This window comes from Centruroides vittatus, unplaced genomic scaffold (assembly GCF_030686945.1).
Source record: "Centruroides vittatus isolate TY-2023 unplaced genomic scaffold, ASM3068694v2 contig_1057, whole genome shotgun sequence".
Lineage (NCBI taxonomy): Eukaryota > Metazoa > Arthropoda > Arachnida > Scorpiones > Buthidae > Centruroides > Centruroides vittatus.
The window spans coordinates 241,124-257,477 of NW_027120684.1; the positions used below are offsets into that span (position 1 = coordinate 241,124).

Below are 16,354 nucleotides of genomic sequence, written 5' to 3' on the forward strand. Positions count from 1 at the left end.
TGATTAATGTGTTAATAACTTACATTCCATGTTGATGAAACAGAACCTTATTTACAGAATAATAATAATAATAATAATAATAATAATAAATTAATAAAAATAATTTTAACTTAATTGTAGATTTAGAAATCCATTGAAATTCTTTACTGAAAAATAGTATAATATAAAACAGATTATATTTTTTAAATATATGTATTATCAGTTATCTTTTTGGAAATCAATTAAGAATTAATTTTCCTCTTTTCTTTCTATTTAACACATGAAAACAGTTTCGATCATTTGCGATCATATTTATTTCAACATTCCAAGAATAAATAAACTAGTTCTCTATGACACAAGTCTGCACCATTTATTGATAGTATAATAAATTCAAAGTAAATTTTGATGATTAATGTTATGGATTAAGTTACAAATAATACTATTGCTGAGATGATTACATAATTTATTATTATAAGATTTGAATTTCATGCATGTCAAGAGCAGTTAATTTCTCTCACAGAATTGGACGAAATATTAACATCACAAACAACTCATAACCTTAGTTCAGTCCTGTAACGAGATTTTAATACATAAAAGAAATATTTCTGATCTCCATCTGCTTCAGATTTTAACTTGTCCTAAAATGAAACAGAATAAATCAAATTATTTTACCTCAATTACCTGTTTGTGCACCTGATTAGTTTACATTTTGATTTAAATTTGACCAATGTTCTTTTTGACTGTTCAATTTTACTTTGATTTTTAACTTGTTCTAAAATGAACAAGTTAAAAATCTGAAGCTGATCTCAAATGGAGATCAAAAACATTTGTTTTATGCATTAAAACCTTGTTACTGAACCAAACTAAAATTGTGTTGTTTGTATTGTTATGTATAAGTTCTCGTATATCATTTTTATTTATTATTATATCAGTATTTAGTATTTTACATTGGACTTTTATATTAATTCAATAACGTCTGATAGAATAAAAAAAAGAAAATGATAAAAGAAACAATTGCCAGATTATATTGGGCCATATTAATGCTACTGTTAATAATTAAATGTTAAGTAATTTAGCCTAGAGGTAGGCAAATTTAATTATTAATAGTAATGTTGACATAGTCTGATATAATCTGGCAATTATTTGGTTTTAATCTAATAATTGAGAAAATGATACTTATAATTTAATAATTTATTTTAATATGGCTGATAAAGTTTTTCAACAGAAAAATGAAATATGTAACAAAAATTTTTTTGAGCAATTATTTGTTATTATTATCTATTATCATTTTCTAAAATATATAAATAATTTATGAAATTACTTTCATTACAAATAATAGCTAAATTTTAAAATAAACTTTATTGGTAATGAATGTCCCAGACTAGTTACTTAAATTCATCAAATACATTTAACTTAATTAAGTTTACTTAATTAATGTATATTCTTTATACAACTCATTTTTTCTAGCCAAAATTCTAGATTGCTTTTCGTATTCAATTCTAGATCTCCAAAGTTGCATCCAGACCCGATATATTTGACCATTATTATGAAATCCTCCTCCACAATGAGCAGTATCATACTTAAATATATTGTTTAGACCATCTTGCATCTTTAAATACTTCAATTTATCTTCCTGTGATAATTCTAGCAAACTTTTTTCAATTTTTTCACGATCTGCCCTTGGTTTTATCCAACTACAATGAATATCCAGAATATGTTTTATTCCATTTTCAACCTAAACAAAAAATAAAGCAAAGTATTTTCTAATGTCATTAAAAAATTATTTAAAAACTTAAAATATTTTAAATAATTATTTCACTTTTACCTTTGAAAGTTCTTGAAGTTCTATTTTTGCTCGGTGTTCTTCTTCAATTTTAACTTTTTCGACTTTGAGCCAAAATTCTTCTTTATTTATACCCGGAATATCATATTTTACGAAATCAGATTTAATATTTTTCTGGAAATTAATTTCTGTTTCAAGTTTTTTTTGAAGTTCTTCTTTTTCTGTTTTACCTTTATAATAAACATATCCTAGAAATAGAGAAATGTTAATAATCCAAAAACACTTCTATTTTCAGGTTATCAAGAAATATATAAAATGTTACAAATCATAAATTTTAAATAAATTTGAAATTATCATTGAATAAATAATAACTATTATCAATTTACAAGCATATATAAAAAATAATGCTAGCAATGCTTACAGTTTGTAAGTAAATTCTGATTGTATAAAGAATAAACTAATTATGTAAATTTTAAAGTTGACAAAAATGATTTTCATTCTTTAACAACAAAATCTATATTCAATTAACTTTCTCACTTTACTGATTCAAGTAGAAAGGAGAAGTCAGTATTCCATAATAACCAAACTTTACACTTCCAAGTTTCCTGCTTATATGATTGAATATTTTCCTTATGATAGTCATAATACGACTGCTAAAAGAACTGCTGAAAGGAAGATTAGATTTATATTCCTTGATCAAAATGAGTTTGTTCCATAATAGTTGTGTTTAGCTATTTAATGCTTATTGAGTCAAAGATAGGAGGTTAGATTACTCATGTCTTTAGCTCAATGGACATGTTTCAACATTGAAACATTATATATATTAGGATTGTTGCAACGAATAGATGATTGTATTAGAACAAATAATGAATTCATTATTGTTATTTTTATAATCTTGATATATAAGTTCATATTTATACAAATACTTGAGTATCATGGAATCTATGCCTAAATAAAAAAATAGAAATTGTTTGTTTTTCACTGCAATTTCAATATTAACTGCAGTAATACACAAAGTTAAGAAATTAAATGTCTCAGCTTAAAGTATAATAAACATGAAATATTGAAAAAGGGTGGGATTCCATGCCAGCATAACTAATCTTAGATTAATATTGATAGTAACATGAACAAGATTTATGAATAGATACTTTGGTTTTGATTGAAAGTAGCTTTTCAATTGACTGGTTGACTGTGATTTGTGATTGACCTGTTGGCCAGTCTATCATGTTTATAATAAAGAATTGGCTGTAAGCCAAAAAAATTGAGAATTACTACTATAAACTAATAACTAATACAACTGCAACTTTTATTTGTAAATATTGATAAAATAATCACTTTTTATAGTGTAACTTTCATTAACTTATTTATTAAAATATAACAAAAAACAATCCATTGTTGATTTTGAAATAAAAAACTTCATATTTAGATAAAGAAAAGAGATTTAAAAAAACAATTGGTTTAAAATACAAATGATAACATATTGTTTTTAAAGAAGAAAGCTAGAGGTTATTTTCAAAATAGAAAATAAGCTTTAACTTCTAAAGTATTGTATTTTACATTTTGGATGAATCAGTTAAACATTAGTTGTTATTATTAAATTTTATAAATTTTATTAGCAATAAATACATATCAAAGCACTTTTAAAAAATATTAAGTCTAAAAATGAAAACTAATTTTTAGTTACCTAATGCAATAGGTGTTAATAAATGCAACAAATTTATCCAATCCCATCTTGAATTAGTTCCACTTTCACTGAGAGGAATATTTAAATTATTGAGAGGAATATCTTTATCTAACATTTTTCTTCAATATCTCCAAATTATTTCATTTTCTACAAATATATTGATATTAATTAGTTTTCAAAAATACATGAAAATGCTGTCAATATAAACTATTTCTAATTTTATAGTAATATAGTATTGTTTATTATTATTATTTTTAATAACATTAAATGAAAAGTTGAGTATATAATAAAAACTAGTTTTCTTTTTTATACAGTGGAACCTCACTTAATGAGCAAAACAAATTGTAAAAATTTGACTCGCTTAACAAGCAATGTTTCGCATAACAAGTGACAAGGAGGGGAAATCCCAGATTGTGCGCATGCTCCATCAGTCTGTGTTTAGCTAGCATCTTAGTGTCACTTGTGATCACACATTTTTCTAAACTTGTGTTCACAATATTATGTATAAACATCGAGAATCATAGTCCGTTATATAATAAACATGCCATCTCATACTAATTCCAAATTAAATTTTAGAAATGTCTAAATTAAAAATTATTATTTATAATCATTAAATTTAATACAAGATGGCAACATAACTGCCTACCTCTAGTCAAATTAATTAATTTTTAATATTTAATTATAGCTTTACATAGCCCAAGAATTTGGAATATCGTTCGGTGTCTTCATCAGACATCAATCAAATTAATTGTAATTTTTTTTTTGGTTTTCCGAAAATCAAATTCGCATTCCAGGTTGGTTCATTTCGTGCTAGAGGAAAAGATGATGATTATTCACGGTCTCTTAACAATGTATATTGTGTAATTTTCTTTGAATAAACATTATACATAAAATATTTGAGTATTTTTTCGGCATGGAACACATTATCATATTTTGCATTAATTTATATGGGAAAAACTATTTTGCTTAACGAGTGTTTCACATTACGAGTAAGATTCTGGAACGAATTATGCTTGTTAAGCGAGGTTCCACTGTATAAATAAAATTTATTTATTTATTTAAAAACAAATTATTTTTATTTTTATTATTGTAATGGTGAAGTAAATCCTACATGGCATATGTACTGATGCTTAATGCTGTGCAGGATCAAAGTTAATTAATAAAGGCATAAATATAGAAAACAAATATTTTGTTTACGTACTGTTTGTGTATGTATGATTTTGTGTATGTATGAGACTTATTCAAGTAGGAGGAAATATATGGACTGGCCACCTATGAAGCACACGAATATAAAGGGACCAGTCCTACCAAAACCTCTAGAAATTTCTGATTTCCCAATGGCTCTATCCAACTGACCCAGTGCAAGAAAGAAGTAATGGCACAATTGGTATCTCATCCATTCTCCATAAACATTTTATTTGATGGGAAAGTTCTAAGTACTTGCTAACTTTTTCTGTTTGTATTTTGTATGTTTGTGGATGTTTGTACAGCTAAGTCTATGGTAAATGTCTTTTGTTTTGTTTGTCAATGAATGTGATATCTGATCTGTGCAGGATTGTTTTATCTTTGATCATAGCAAGGTCATAGTATGTTTTATACAGGCTAATACTTCCCATCAAACCACACTTATCTCTGCTTAGAATTATCAGTAATGACAGGGGTAAGTTTTCTGATCTAGAAAAATCAGGTATCTCTATGATTCCCCTGCAAGATTCAAACTCTGGTTCAAAATTTTTCTATATAGGGACTACAACTAAAAAGTAACCAAATTGTTTTGAGGAACAACAATATCTTAAATAGTAGCTTTCCACTGACCTCTCCAGGAATGTATTGGAACATAATTTTATACCTTTAAAGCAGCAGTTCCCAACCTTTTTTTGACTAGGGACCACTTTGATTTCATTGCTGTTAACAGGGACCACAAGGTTTAAGAAAAATAAACTGTGTCAATCTAAAAATAAACTTTAATCAAAACTTTTAACATAAGTAATCGTTAAACTCAAGAGTAACATGCTTTAACAGTACTATTATAATAGAAAACATAACATTTTTAGTAAAAATTAAATTCAGTTTGTATCAATGTGGGAATAATAATTTAAAATGAATAAAAGTTTTAAATCTTTTGCGGATCATATTTTAGCTCTTGCAGACCACTGGTTGGGAACCGCTGCTTTAAAGGCTGAAACCTTCCCTGATCAAACAATGTACAGATCGTGAAGTTATTTTTCTTCAGGAGACTTTTTAAACTCATGCAATAAGCTTATGCTTGAACTCCTTGATTTATGGCTGTCACTTTTCAGAACTTTAAATCTAAGTTAAACTTTAAATATAAAGGAGTTTTTATATTTAACTCCTTTATATTTTCTATAATATTTCTTTAATGTTTATTTTTTACATTTTTATATTTCATACATCATTTCTTATTCATGTCACATTACGTCCAGTTGCTTTGGAAAAAATAATTTTATAAATTTTGTTTGAAAATAATCACGAAAGTCTGAATTTCAATTAAGAACATCTATTTAAAATTTTTTTCTCATTTTAAATATGTTCTATTTTGCTTGAAGATGACATTTGTAAAATTTTGAAAGTACTTGCATACATTTGGATTAAACTAAATTAATGCCAAAAGACACTGTGTATTTATTAACTGTACTAATTTGATATTGAGTATGTTCATCAGTTCTATTAACATTAAAGTTGATGAGTTCATTGTTTCATGAGAACAGTAAACATGGAGTTGCTTATCAATATTTTAATATATTGATGCTAAAGAGCAGTATAATAAAAAGTATAAGAATGGTGTTCTATGGCCTCAGAAAGGTTGAGAACTACTGCTCTACACCCTCAAGTTCTCAGCCTTTCATCAAAAGAACATACATCCATTATTCAGACATCCTAGACACATGGAAAGAGTTAAGATATAACCAAACACACTGAGGCACAACATGGATACTCATGGAAGCTCATTCAACAATTGATTACAAGCTACAGCCACTGTGCCCAGAATCAACACACACATCAGGAAAGGAATCATAATGAACACACTACAGCACAATATAAAGCAAAAAGAGCAGCTTTTAAATTAGAGCTCCAAGATTTTTATAATGGATAATATTCCTCCTCTTACTAGAGAAATAAAGAAAATAGTTAACAATTTTGCTAGAGGAAAAAAAAAGGTGATGGGAACTTCAATTACTTATTTAGGTAATAGGAATGAAGTTAAAGTTGATAATAAAATTTATAGATATAATATAGTCTCTAAAAAAATGGAAGAACAAATCTCATCCTGACTGGGAGCAGGTATATCTGTGCTTTCATAAAATTGTGAAGGTATTGTAAATAATTCTAATTCTTTTTGAAACTGTTTATGTACTTTTGATATATTTTTCTTGATAGAGACATAGTGGGATGGTAGGACTGTAATTATAATTTTTAATTAACCTATTCCCTGGTATTCCTGAGATATCTTGGGTTGTGACACTGTAAAGTGTGAAGCGCGATAGGAATACACAGACACGTGAATTCAATTAAAACAAATTTAATTTCGCGATTAATAATATATACAAATAAGTTCTTTGTGGATTCCCTCAGTCCAATTTCTCTTGTTGTCCGATTGTAACAATAAAACCCGCGCGATTCTTAACTAACTTAAACCTAAAAGGATAGAAAAGTATAAAAGTAGGAAGTGAGAAGAATTGATAGGACAGTGGGGTACCCTTGTTCTCGCTGAACTCCGATGCCGGCTGGTGGTTTATTCTCCGTGTCTCTGGGTTCGTCAACGTTTCAAATATCTCTACTATAATTTCCTTTCGGGGTCTCTGATTCGAAAATCCAGATCCTCACCTCACGGCTCTCCATTCGGCCCTCGTAGAATTCCGTCTCACGAGCTCGCCGTTCTCGTCCGTGCTTCTTCTTGTCCGGCCGGGGAAAAAGTGACTCTTCGATGACCCAGATTTTACTCGTCCTCCACTCGAACTCTTTGTTCCACACGACCCCCTGGTGGGTGGGGAGTGGGAAGCCCGCGTTCCCAGAAGCCAGAACAATGGACAAAGGAAATTAGAAAGAAGGGTTAAGAAGGAGAGAAAATTATTAAAACTAATTAAATCTAAAATTCATATGTACAAAAATATGGCGTACAGCCACATACGCCCCCATCGGAAAGGCTCAAAGTCCATGATGGAGTTTGTAGTAGTCTACTCTCCTTTTTCGAAGGTGGTATCGACTCTCGCTTGCGGGAACAGCTTGATGCCCGTCATCCGATTCAAGGGGATTCTCTGGTGATGCATCGTCTTCTTGTCGCCTGATTGATGTCATCGGCTGTCTCCTGTACTGTAATGCAATCTCATCACCTCCATCATCATCGGTTATATTCGGGGAGTCATTGTTGTTGGGTCGGTAATGGTGTTGACCCTTATATACAGCATATGAATAATATGGTTTCAGACGATTGAAATGCACAGTACAATTTTTTCTTCCATCACTACCACCCAACTCTGCGGTTACTGGACCTAAAATTCTCGTAATACGGAAAGGACCCGAATACTTAGGGGAAAATTTCCCGAACTTCCTACTCTGGTGCTTGCATAACAGCCACACTCTCTCACCAGCACTAAAGTTACGCCCTTTCCTTTTTGTATTGCACCGCTGACATGTCCTACACACCCTCACTACCGATCGGACTATCGATTGTAGGCCCCGTATGTAGTAATGCCTGCCAACAGTATTACAAGTCTTCTCTATGCCCAAGTGCCCCCCAAGGCCAGACTCATGGAACGCTCTAACAACCTCCTCACCCATTTTCTGACCTACACATATCCGCTTCCAGTTATAAAGTCCATCTCTTCCTGGTTTAACGTGGACTAACACACCTCCTTCCAACTGGAATTCTGGCTGGACACCCTTTCCGGCAAGACCCTGATGCATGTTCCTTTGAGCTTTCGCAAGACCTAGTTTCATTTTTTTTAAAAAATCGTCCTCCATTTGTGATTCTACTACTCTATGGTGGAAACTGGGACTATGCATAAAAAGATCGGTGTTTTTCAAATCTTCGACCCCCTCCGAAGACAAACCGGGATACTTATCGAGGACGCGAGTCACCTGATTTTCGTCATTAGCTTTTGTAGTTCCTGGGGTTATGGCGGTGTCAATCGGAGTACAACTTAAGCAATCGAAATACATGATCGATGGGCGAGGACTATGGTTCAACACTCTAGCTTCACGGTTTATGAATGTACATCCATCAATTATCAATGACGGGACTAAATTGATAACATCCATCCCCAAAATCCCTTGGTATTCTAGCCTATCCGGGAATTCCATACAACAAAGGGAAGCAGGTATTATCGCATCCTTGTAGCTTATGGATCCCTTTAGGACTTCCTTACATGTGGAGATCGTGCCGTTGATACCTCTGATATGGGTGATCTCACCCCTTCTTGAACTTTGGAAAGACTTAGCTATTTTCGCGTTTCGAGTCAGCGCTATATCAACTAAAGACCTTTCTGCACCAGAGTCAATTAAGAACTTAATCTCTATCCCTGCTACCCTGCCACTTATTAACGGGAGTCCCCTCTCCGAAGGTGAAAATTCGGTCAATTTAAATGTGAGGATGGGAACGCGACACTGACCCTGATCGGGTTCCCGGGCTGGTTTCAATTCCGAACTTTTTCTTTTGGGGCATTTCCGAGCCAAGTGATTTGGGCTATTGCAAATGAAACAAAGTCTGCCGTTAATATTAGGCGACTTAGTAGTCTGGGTCGGGTTTTCGGCCATCTTGGAAACTATTTCGAACAGGGTCTTCAACCCTTTTTCTAAACTAGCCAATCGATCCTCATCCTTTAGAGTATTTTTAGGGCTCACTCCAGGACGTGTACATTCAGCACCCACTTCGCTCTGGAAGTTATGACAGACCGTTTTGAGGTCTCTAGGATTACTACATTCCCTTTCTAGCTCTTCCTCCCTTTCAGCGTATTCAAAGGCTTTCTCTAAGGTAGCAGGTTCCCTGCGACACACGTGACTTCTGATACTTATGTCTAATCCCCTGATGAACCTCTCCTTGATAATCTCATCTTTGAATGTCACGATATTTGGGTTACTCCGGATAGCCCTAGACATTATGGTTTTAGTCCTAATGATATATTCACTGACTAATTCCTTTCCTCCTTGCCTCAAATTTAGTAATTGATCGAGTAAGCCCCTTCCTTTCCCTTCGTGCTTCTGGAAACATTTAATTAGGTCTTGCTCAATTTCCTTAAACGTTGGTGCAGGCGTTTGCTCCAATAAACAAAAGAAAGTGTTTAATGGTTCACCCTTTAGTTTAGCTTGCAACGCAGCCACCTTAACCTCGTCCCCCCATTGGGCTAACTTAGCCACATTATCAATGGTTCTAAATAGTTGATTTATATTTACCGTGTCGTTAGGCGAATTCGAGAAAGTGGGGATCATCCCTAAGAATCCAGTAACCACGAGTGGGGGGTTCTCACTGTGGCTTTCTGCCACTAAACTCATACTGGGAGTACCTTTGTCCTCCATATAACTTACAACGATGGCTGATAATCAGTACAGCTATACAGAGAATTGGATCAACGAGGAGGGAATCCTGTCGCGGACGCCAATGTAAAGTGTGAAGCGCGATAGGAATACACAGACACGTGAATTCAATTAAAACAAATTTAATTTCGCGATTAATAATATATACAAATAAGTTCTTTGTGGATTCCCTCAGTCCAATTTCTCTTGTTGTCCGATTGTAACAATAAAACCCGCGCGATTCTTAACTAACTTAAACCTAAAAGGATAGAAAAGTATAAAAGTAGGAAGTGAGAAGAATTGATAGGACAGTGGGGTACCCTTGTTCTCGCTGAACTCCGATGCTGGCTGGTGGTTTATTCTCCGTGTCTCTGGGTTCGTCAACGTTGTAAAATACCTTTTAGGATAATTTCTTGTCAGTGTCTTTGACTCTACGGTCCGGATCCTCACCTCACGGCTCTCTATTCGGCCCTCGTAGAATTCCGTCTCACGAGCTCGCCGTTCTCGTCCGTGCTTCCTCGTGTCCGGCCGGAGAAAAAGTGACTCTTCGATGACCCAGATTTTACTCGTCCTCCACTCGAACTCTTTGTTCCACACGACCCCCTGGTGGGTGGGGAGTGGGAAGCCCGCGTTCCCAGAAGCCAGAACAATGGACAAAGGAAATTAGAAAGAAGGGTTAAGAAGGAGAGAAAATTATTAAAACTAATTAAATCTAAAATTCATATGTACAAAAATATGGCGTACAGCCACAACACAATGACCTTGACCTTTGGACCCAAGATATCTCGATTCATCATCGGAACATTTTTGAAACTAGATGTCGCTAGTCATTATAATTTTTATATTAAAACTAACTTCCGAAATATAATTTTTTATGTTTTTACATTTATTAATATATCTATTTTGTTTGTGCAAAATAAAAAAATAATTTTGGACAATACAATAGCCATGATTATTTTTTTTTAAAAACATGTAATTTTTGTTAGGCTTAACATCGACAAAAATTCAACATGGCACGACACACAATGATGAACAATTTCAACATGGGATAAGTTAAATAATTTAGAACTACTGGAAGAAAAGAATCAGCCTGGAGCAGGACTCAAACTCACAACTCCCACTTACCATGTGGATACATTGCCAATTATGCTACCTGGACCTCTGGTCCAATCTCATCTTCCAGTATATATAACATTATGCTATAACCATCATCGGTTACTACAGTGCCAGCTGGGGACACATCAAGTACCCTCATCCTGTAAACTCCCACATAAGGCACTCAACCAGCCATCTTATACCCCAGCAAGGCACATCTATATAAACAAACAACTCTTCTAAACCCAATACCTTGTAATACCAAAGCCAACTACTGCCATATCTTATGAGGCTAATAATTTTATGGCTATTTTGACACTACAGGGAGGCATTAGGCACCTCCTCTAGTGTTGAATTATTCAATAAGACTAAAATTTCTGATATTCAGAATAGGATAATTTTTGTTTTTCAGGATGCAGGTTATCGAGTCTAACAGAGGTCATTTTATCAGTGGGTGGTTGCTTTTGATAGTCAAATCCTTGTAAGTTAATATTCTAGAGAAGGATAGGCATTGGGTCAATGTGAAAGTAAAAGTAGGCCACTCAGTGATTTCTCTTTGTTTTATGTATATAAGACCCGTTTTATGGAATGCTACAAAAATCAAAACAGAGCTTTAAAAAAAACCAAAAAAAAAATTTTGTTTTTATTTCAAAACTCTTTTTGACACTATTTAATGGGTAAAATTTCATATAGGCTTGAATAAAAACAAAATATCACTTGTTCTCCCTACACAGGAAATTTTCCAATTAATAAACTGCACTTAAAAACTTTTTCTCAATTGTCTTGATTAAATAGCTAAACAGAAGGTTTATCATCATTTTGTAAACATTATTTCCCTTTATTTTTTCATAGATTTATCATAAAATAAAAATATCAATGTCAAAATATACAAGGTATTTCAAAACATCATAAAAATATGGGTGCCTTTTCAAGAAAAAAAAAAAAATAATAATAAGTAAAACGGCAAGGCCATATTTCAAACAAGAGTGTCTCAGAGACTCACTACTAACCGGGATCACTTCAACGCTCACGGCAGGTCTCATTCTCCAATCATCTTTGGTATCGCAGGTTTTGAGCACAATCATTCAAACTTCGCCAACCACAGCCATGATCACAAGGTCATCCACGATGCATTTTCAGTGAAATTAACCTATCCAATGTTGAAATTTCTCTCTGTTGCATGACACTCCAGGTTGAATTTTTGTCAATGCGAAAATTTCCTGTTTTTGAAAAAATTATGGTGGCTATTGCACCATTTGCAATTATTTTTTTATTTTGCACAAATGAAATATATATATTAATAAATGTAAAAAGAAAAAATAATTCTATTTCGGAAGTTAGTTTTAATATAAAATTATAATGATATGCCATCTAGTTTTAAAAAGTTCTGATGATAAAACGAGATATCTCTGGTCAATTGGTCAAGGTTAGCACGTGGCGACCAGAAATATGTAGGGAATAACATGGGACAGGTAAATGGGTTTTTTTCAAAAATTTGTTGTCAAAATTTGATTTCGCAACATTCGCTTTTCGAACTTCCCAACGCACGTTTGTCAAAATTCGATTTCACAATATTCGTATTTCCAACTTACCAACCAGCAATGCACATGCAAATCTCGCACTACTGCCTGTTTGTAGAGAGTGTCACCATTTTGTATTTTATTGTGTTTCGGTTCTCGGTCCCCTAACTACCTACAAGTCTGGATTTTTTATGTGCGCATGATTTGGGCACCTAATACTCTGTGACAAATTTCAACTCCTGACATGTACTCCTCCGTATCTCTAAGCTGGTAACATATCAGGTAGTACGATTTTATAAACAAGACATAGTCTTGTCAATAATAATAATGTAAAATTCAAAAAAATTTTGAGAAACAAATATATTTATTTTTGGTGAACTAAAAATTCATACAATCAAAAAAATTTCATAACTTGAAAGCTTTTTGATATGGTTCCATACCTTTAATACTGTATCTCCTAAACCAATATTCTGATTTTCCTGAAAATTTCTAGGAACAATTTCCCCTAATACACAAACTCCTTGCAAAATTTCAGAAATTTTTGACAAAAGGCACAGGAGTTAAGCTTTAAAGTGAATGAAAAAAATCATGTTCCCATATACACATACAAACACTCATACATAGAAAAGAAACCTCCCACCTTTTTTTGCATTTCTTGATGTTTAGAGATCCTAATTCCAAATAATGTAAAACTGTTAGGAGCCATTTTTGTCTAAGTTCCATACTTTCCCTCTGTTATATAACAGCAGGAAAATAAAAATTATACAATCATCATCACTGTAAAAAAATTTCGCATTTTGGGACATCAAAATATTCCAAAATTGTATTGACAGTATTTAATAAGAACTGTTTGGTGCCAAAAATAAAATGAAGGAGCTGGTAATGACTTCAGTTTTATTAATTTTCTATTAATCAATGTATTACATCAAGTTTGTAATTGTATGTGCTATCCAATGATGATGGCACATGCTTATATTAAATTATTCTTTTAATTTTAAAAATTTTTGTTAATTTATCAATTTAGTGTTGTATGGCAAATTATATGGTAGGCTTACTTAATTATTTGTTTGATTTAATTAGAATTTTCCAAACTGTAGTAATAGTTAACTGATTTGTAAATTGTTGTTTTATTTTGTGTTCAAATTATTTTTGAGGCTATTTTGGGTGTATTCTGGGAAAATTTTGAGTCCTGAAAATGTTCCGCACCTCTACTATATATTCCATATCTTGCTTAAATCACAGTTATCATTGTTATTATATTAACTTAGACTTAACATTTATCTTATTGGATAGTGAGATTAAGGAGGATATGATTGAAATCAATAGAAAATAAGGTAACTTTATTATTAATAAAATTTTTCCCTTAATATTATGCAAGATTTACAGAAACAAATCTGTATATTATTTTACTGTATGGCTTTCTATACATACAATAAATCATTTATACTTTATACAAAAAGCAATCAATGAATATGAAAGCCAATATAAATATAGAAGTAGTAATGTAATAAATCAATTACAATTTTAAGATTTCTTGCATTAAGAAATAAACAAAACTTATCTGCTTATTAAAATCAAACATCAATTCAGTTTTTTGAAACAAAATTTTTCATTTCTTATTTTAATCTAAAGTAAAACAAAATGAAAAGTCACTTATGTATTAGGCAGATTTAAGCAAAATATCCCACACCTATCTATGAAATAACTCCTCCATTAATTTATATAGTAAAAAATTAATAATTCTGGCAGTTTTTTTCATTTCTGTAAATTTACAAAAGTAAAAAGTGTGAATTTCATAAATTGTACTTTCCAAAAGCTGGAACTTATCTATGTTCAGCTAACAGTCAACCTATGTACTTTTCAAGCAGCAAAGTAGATGATTTATGAACATTTTCAACTACATTCACTAGCTTCAGATCTAGCTGGAACTTCTTATTTTTCAAAAAATGGAATGCCTCAATGTTCTAAAACATATTGGAGTATTTTTAAATTATGTAATTGCCTTATTATGTTCAATGGCATATGTTCAAAATTAAAATTAAGAATCATTATTGGTTGAAATTAATTTCATAGTAATGTTTACAGATCTTTAATATAAACCCTTATAGTCTCACTTTAAAACTTAGGGGGATACTATGGATTACCACCTATGGAATTTTGGGACTTTGAGTATATATCTGAACTGAGGGGACCGAGACGAGTTCAACGGTACCCTACTTTTGGACCAGAGATGAAAAATAAGAAAGTTATCATAGTTTTTAAGTTATCGTACTTTTTTAATGCTTTCATACAGATGGCACCGTAGTTGCTAGTGCTGCCATCTTGTGGTAAAGTCTGCAAACAAATTAAAAAAAGCACTCTGAATGGCAAATTGCACGAACAGTTGAATGCCACTTCCTTTTTTTTCTTTTGTTCAAGAACTACCGTGAATCAATAACTAATAACGTTAAACAATCAGCGGCTCTCCTCCCGGGGCGATAGCGTGGTCGGCTCGTAGTAGTAGCCGACCGTGAGCGATAGCGAGACTGAGGAGCCATATCCCCTGAGATCAACAAGCGTGAGGATGTGCAAAAAGGACTTAACTCAAACTGTACATGATCAGTGTGCTCGTGGATCAATATCTGCCTTTGTTGAAGGTATATATAGCCGAATTGCCAGACTGCCTGTTAAACACACGATAGGCTTAGTGGAGAGAGCGATGCAACTCCCGATCATCGCGCAATCGCCGAAAAAAGTATAACTTTCTTATTTTTTGCCTCCGGCTCAAAAGTAGGATACCGTTGAACTCATCTTGGTCCTCTGAGTTCAAATATATACTCAAAGTCCCGAAATTCCATAGGTGGTAATGTATAGTACACCCAAACTTGGTTCCACATAGATGCACTTCTTGGATATTAACATAAAATTCCATTATGACAAAAATCATCACAAGAATATACTACAAACCAGAAATTAAGCCTTTATTCATTCCAGCAAGCTCTAATGCTCCCTTTATGTATAAAGCAGCAGCCTTTAGATCATTAGTCAGGAGAGCATTCACACATTGTTCTAACATAAAAGATACCTGGAAAGAAATAGAACACATATAGTGATAGCTCACAAGCATTCCAAAAATCTTATTCAGAAACTTGCAAATATATATTTCCTTAAAATACAGGACCAAAAGTGAAGTAATGAATGTACAGTTCAATCTTCAATTAAATGTATAATAGCAGTTTATTATCCTACACTCAGAATCATAGTTACAGAACTAGCCAAATATTTATGGGTAAGTATCTGTTACAAACGAGATCAGACAGTATATACAGTGAAATTCCATTAACCTGGCATGTTGAGCTTGTCATTGGAGGACTATCAGTGCACTGGGTAAGTCAGATTATCATGTAAAAGCATTCAAAACATGCAGTTCTTGGAAAGGAGTGTGGGTTCTCTGATTCTCCTTTCAGAGATGACAAATGCCCAGGCGATATGCTGTCCTGGTAAAAAACAGTTACCTCATGCATGATTTTTCTAATGACTTTTCCTAGTGCATGGATTTGATATAAATAGCAGAAATATTTAGCACACTTGGAATCAATAATTATCAATAATGATAATTATTGATTCCAAGTGTTCTATACAGTACCAAAGTCTGTTACTGGTGTGAAACTCAAATAAAAAATGAAAAGAACAAAAAAACAGTACTTCACAAACTTTGATATTACTTCATGTACTTCGATAATTAGAGTATGTCTGTATTTATATGAAATAAAAGTGTACAAA

General features: G+C 32.4%; 1 protein-coding gene across 1 annotated transcript; it reads right to left on the reverse strand.

Annotated features, from left to right (window-relative positions):
• Window positions 1-323: 323 nt before the first annotated feature.
• LOC136972504 (coiled-coil domain-containing protein 127-like) lies at window positions 324-15,659 on the reverse strand. The gene is made up of 4 exons (XM_067267092.1): window positions 15,539-15,659; window positions 3,447-3,593; window positions 1,805-2,010; window positions 324-1,714 (listed from the first exon to the last, which is right to left on the reverse strand). The coding sequence occupies exons 2-4, from the start codon at window positions 3,559-3,561 to the stop codon at window positions 1,403-1,405; spliced, it is 633 nt and encodes a 210-aa protein (XP_067123193.1). The 5' UTR covers window positions 3,562-3,593; window positions 15,539-15,659; the 3' UTR covers window positions 324-1,402.
• Window positions 15,660-16,354: the final 695 nt, after the last annotated feature.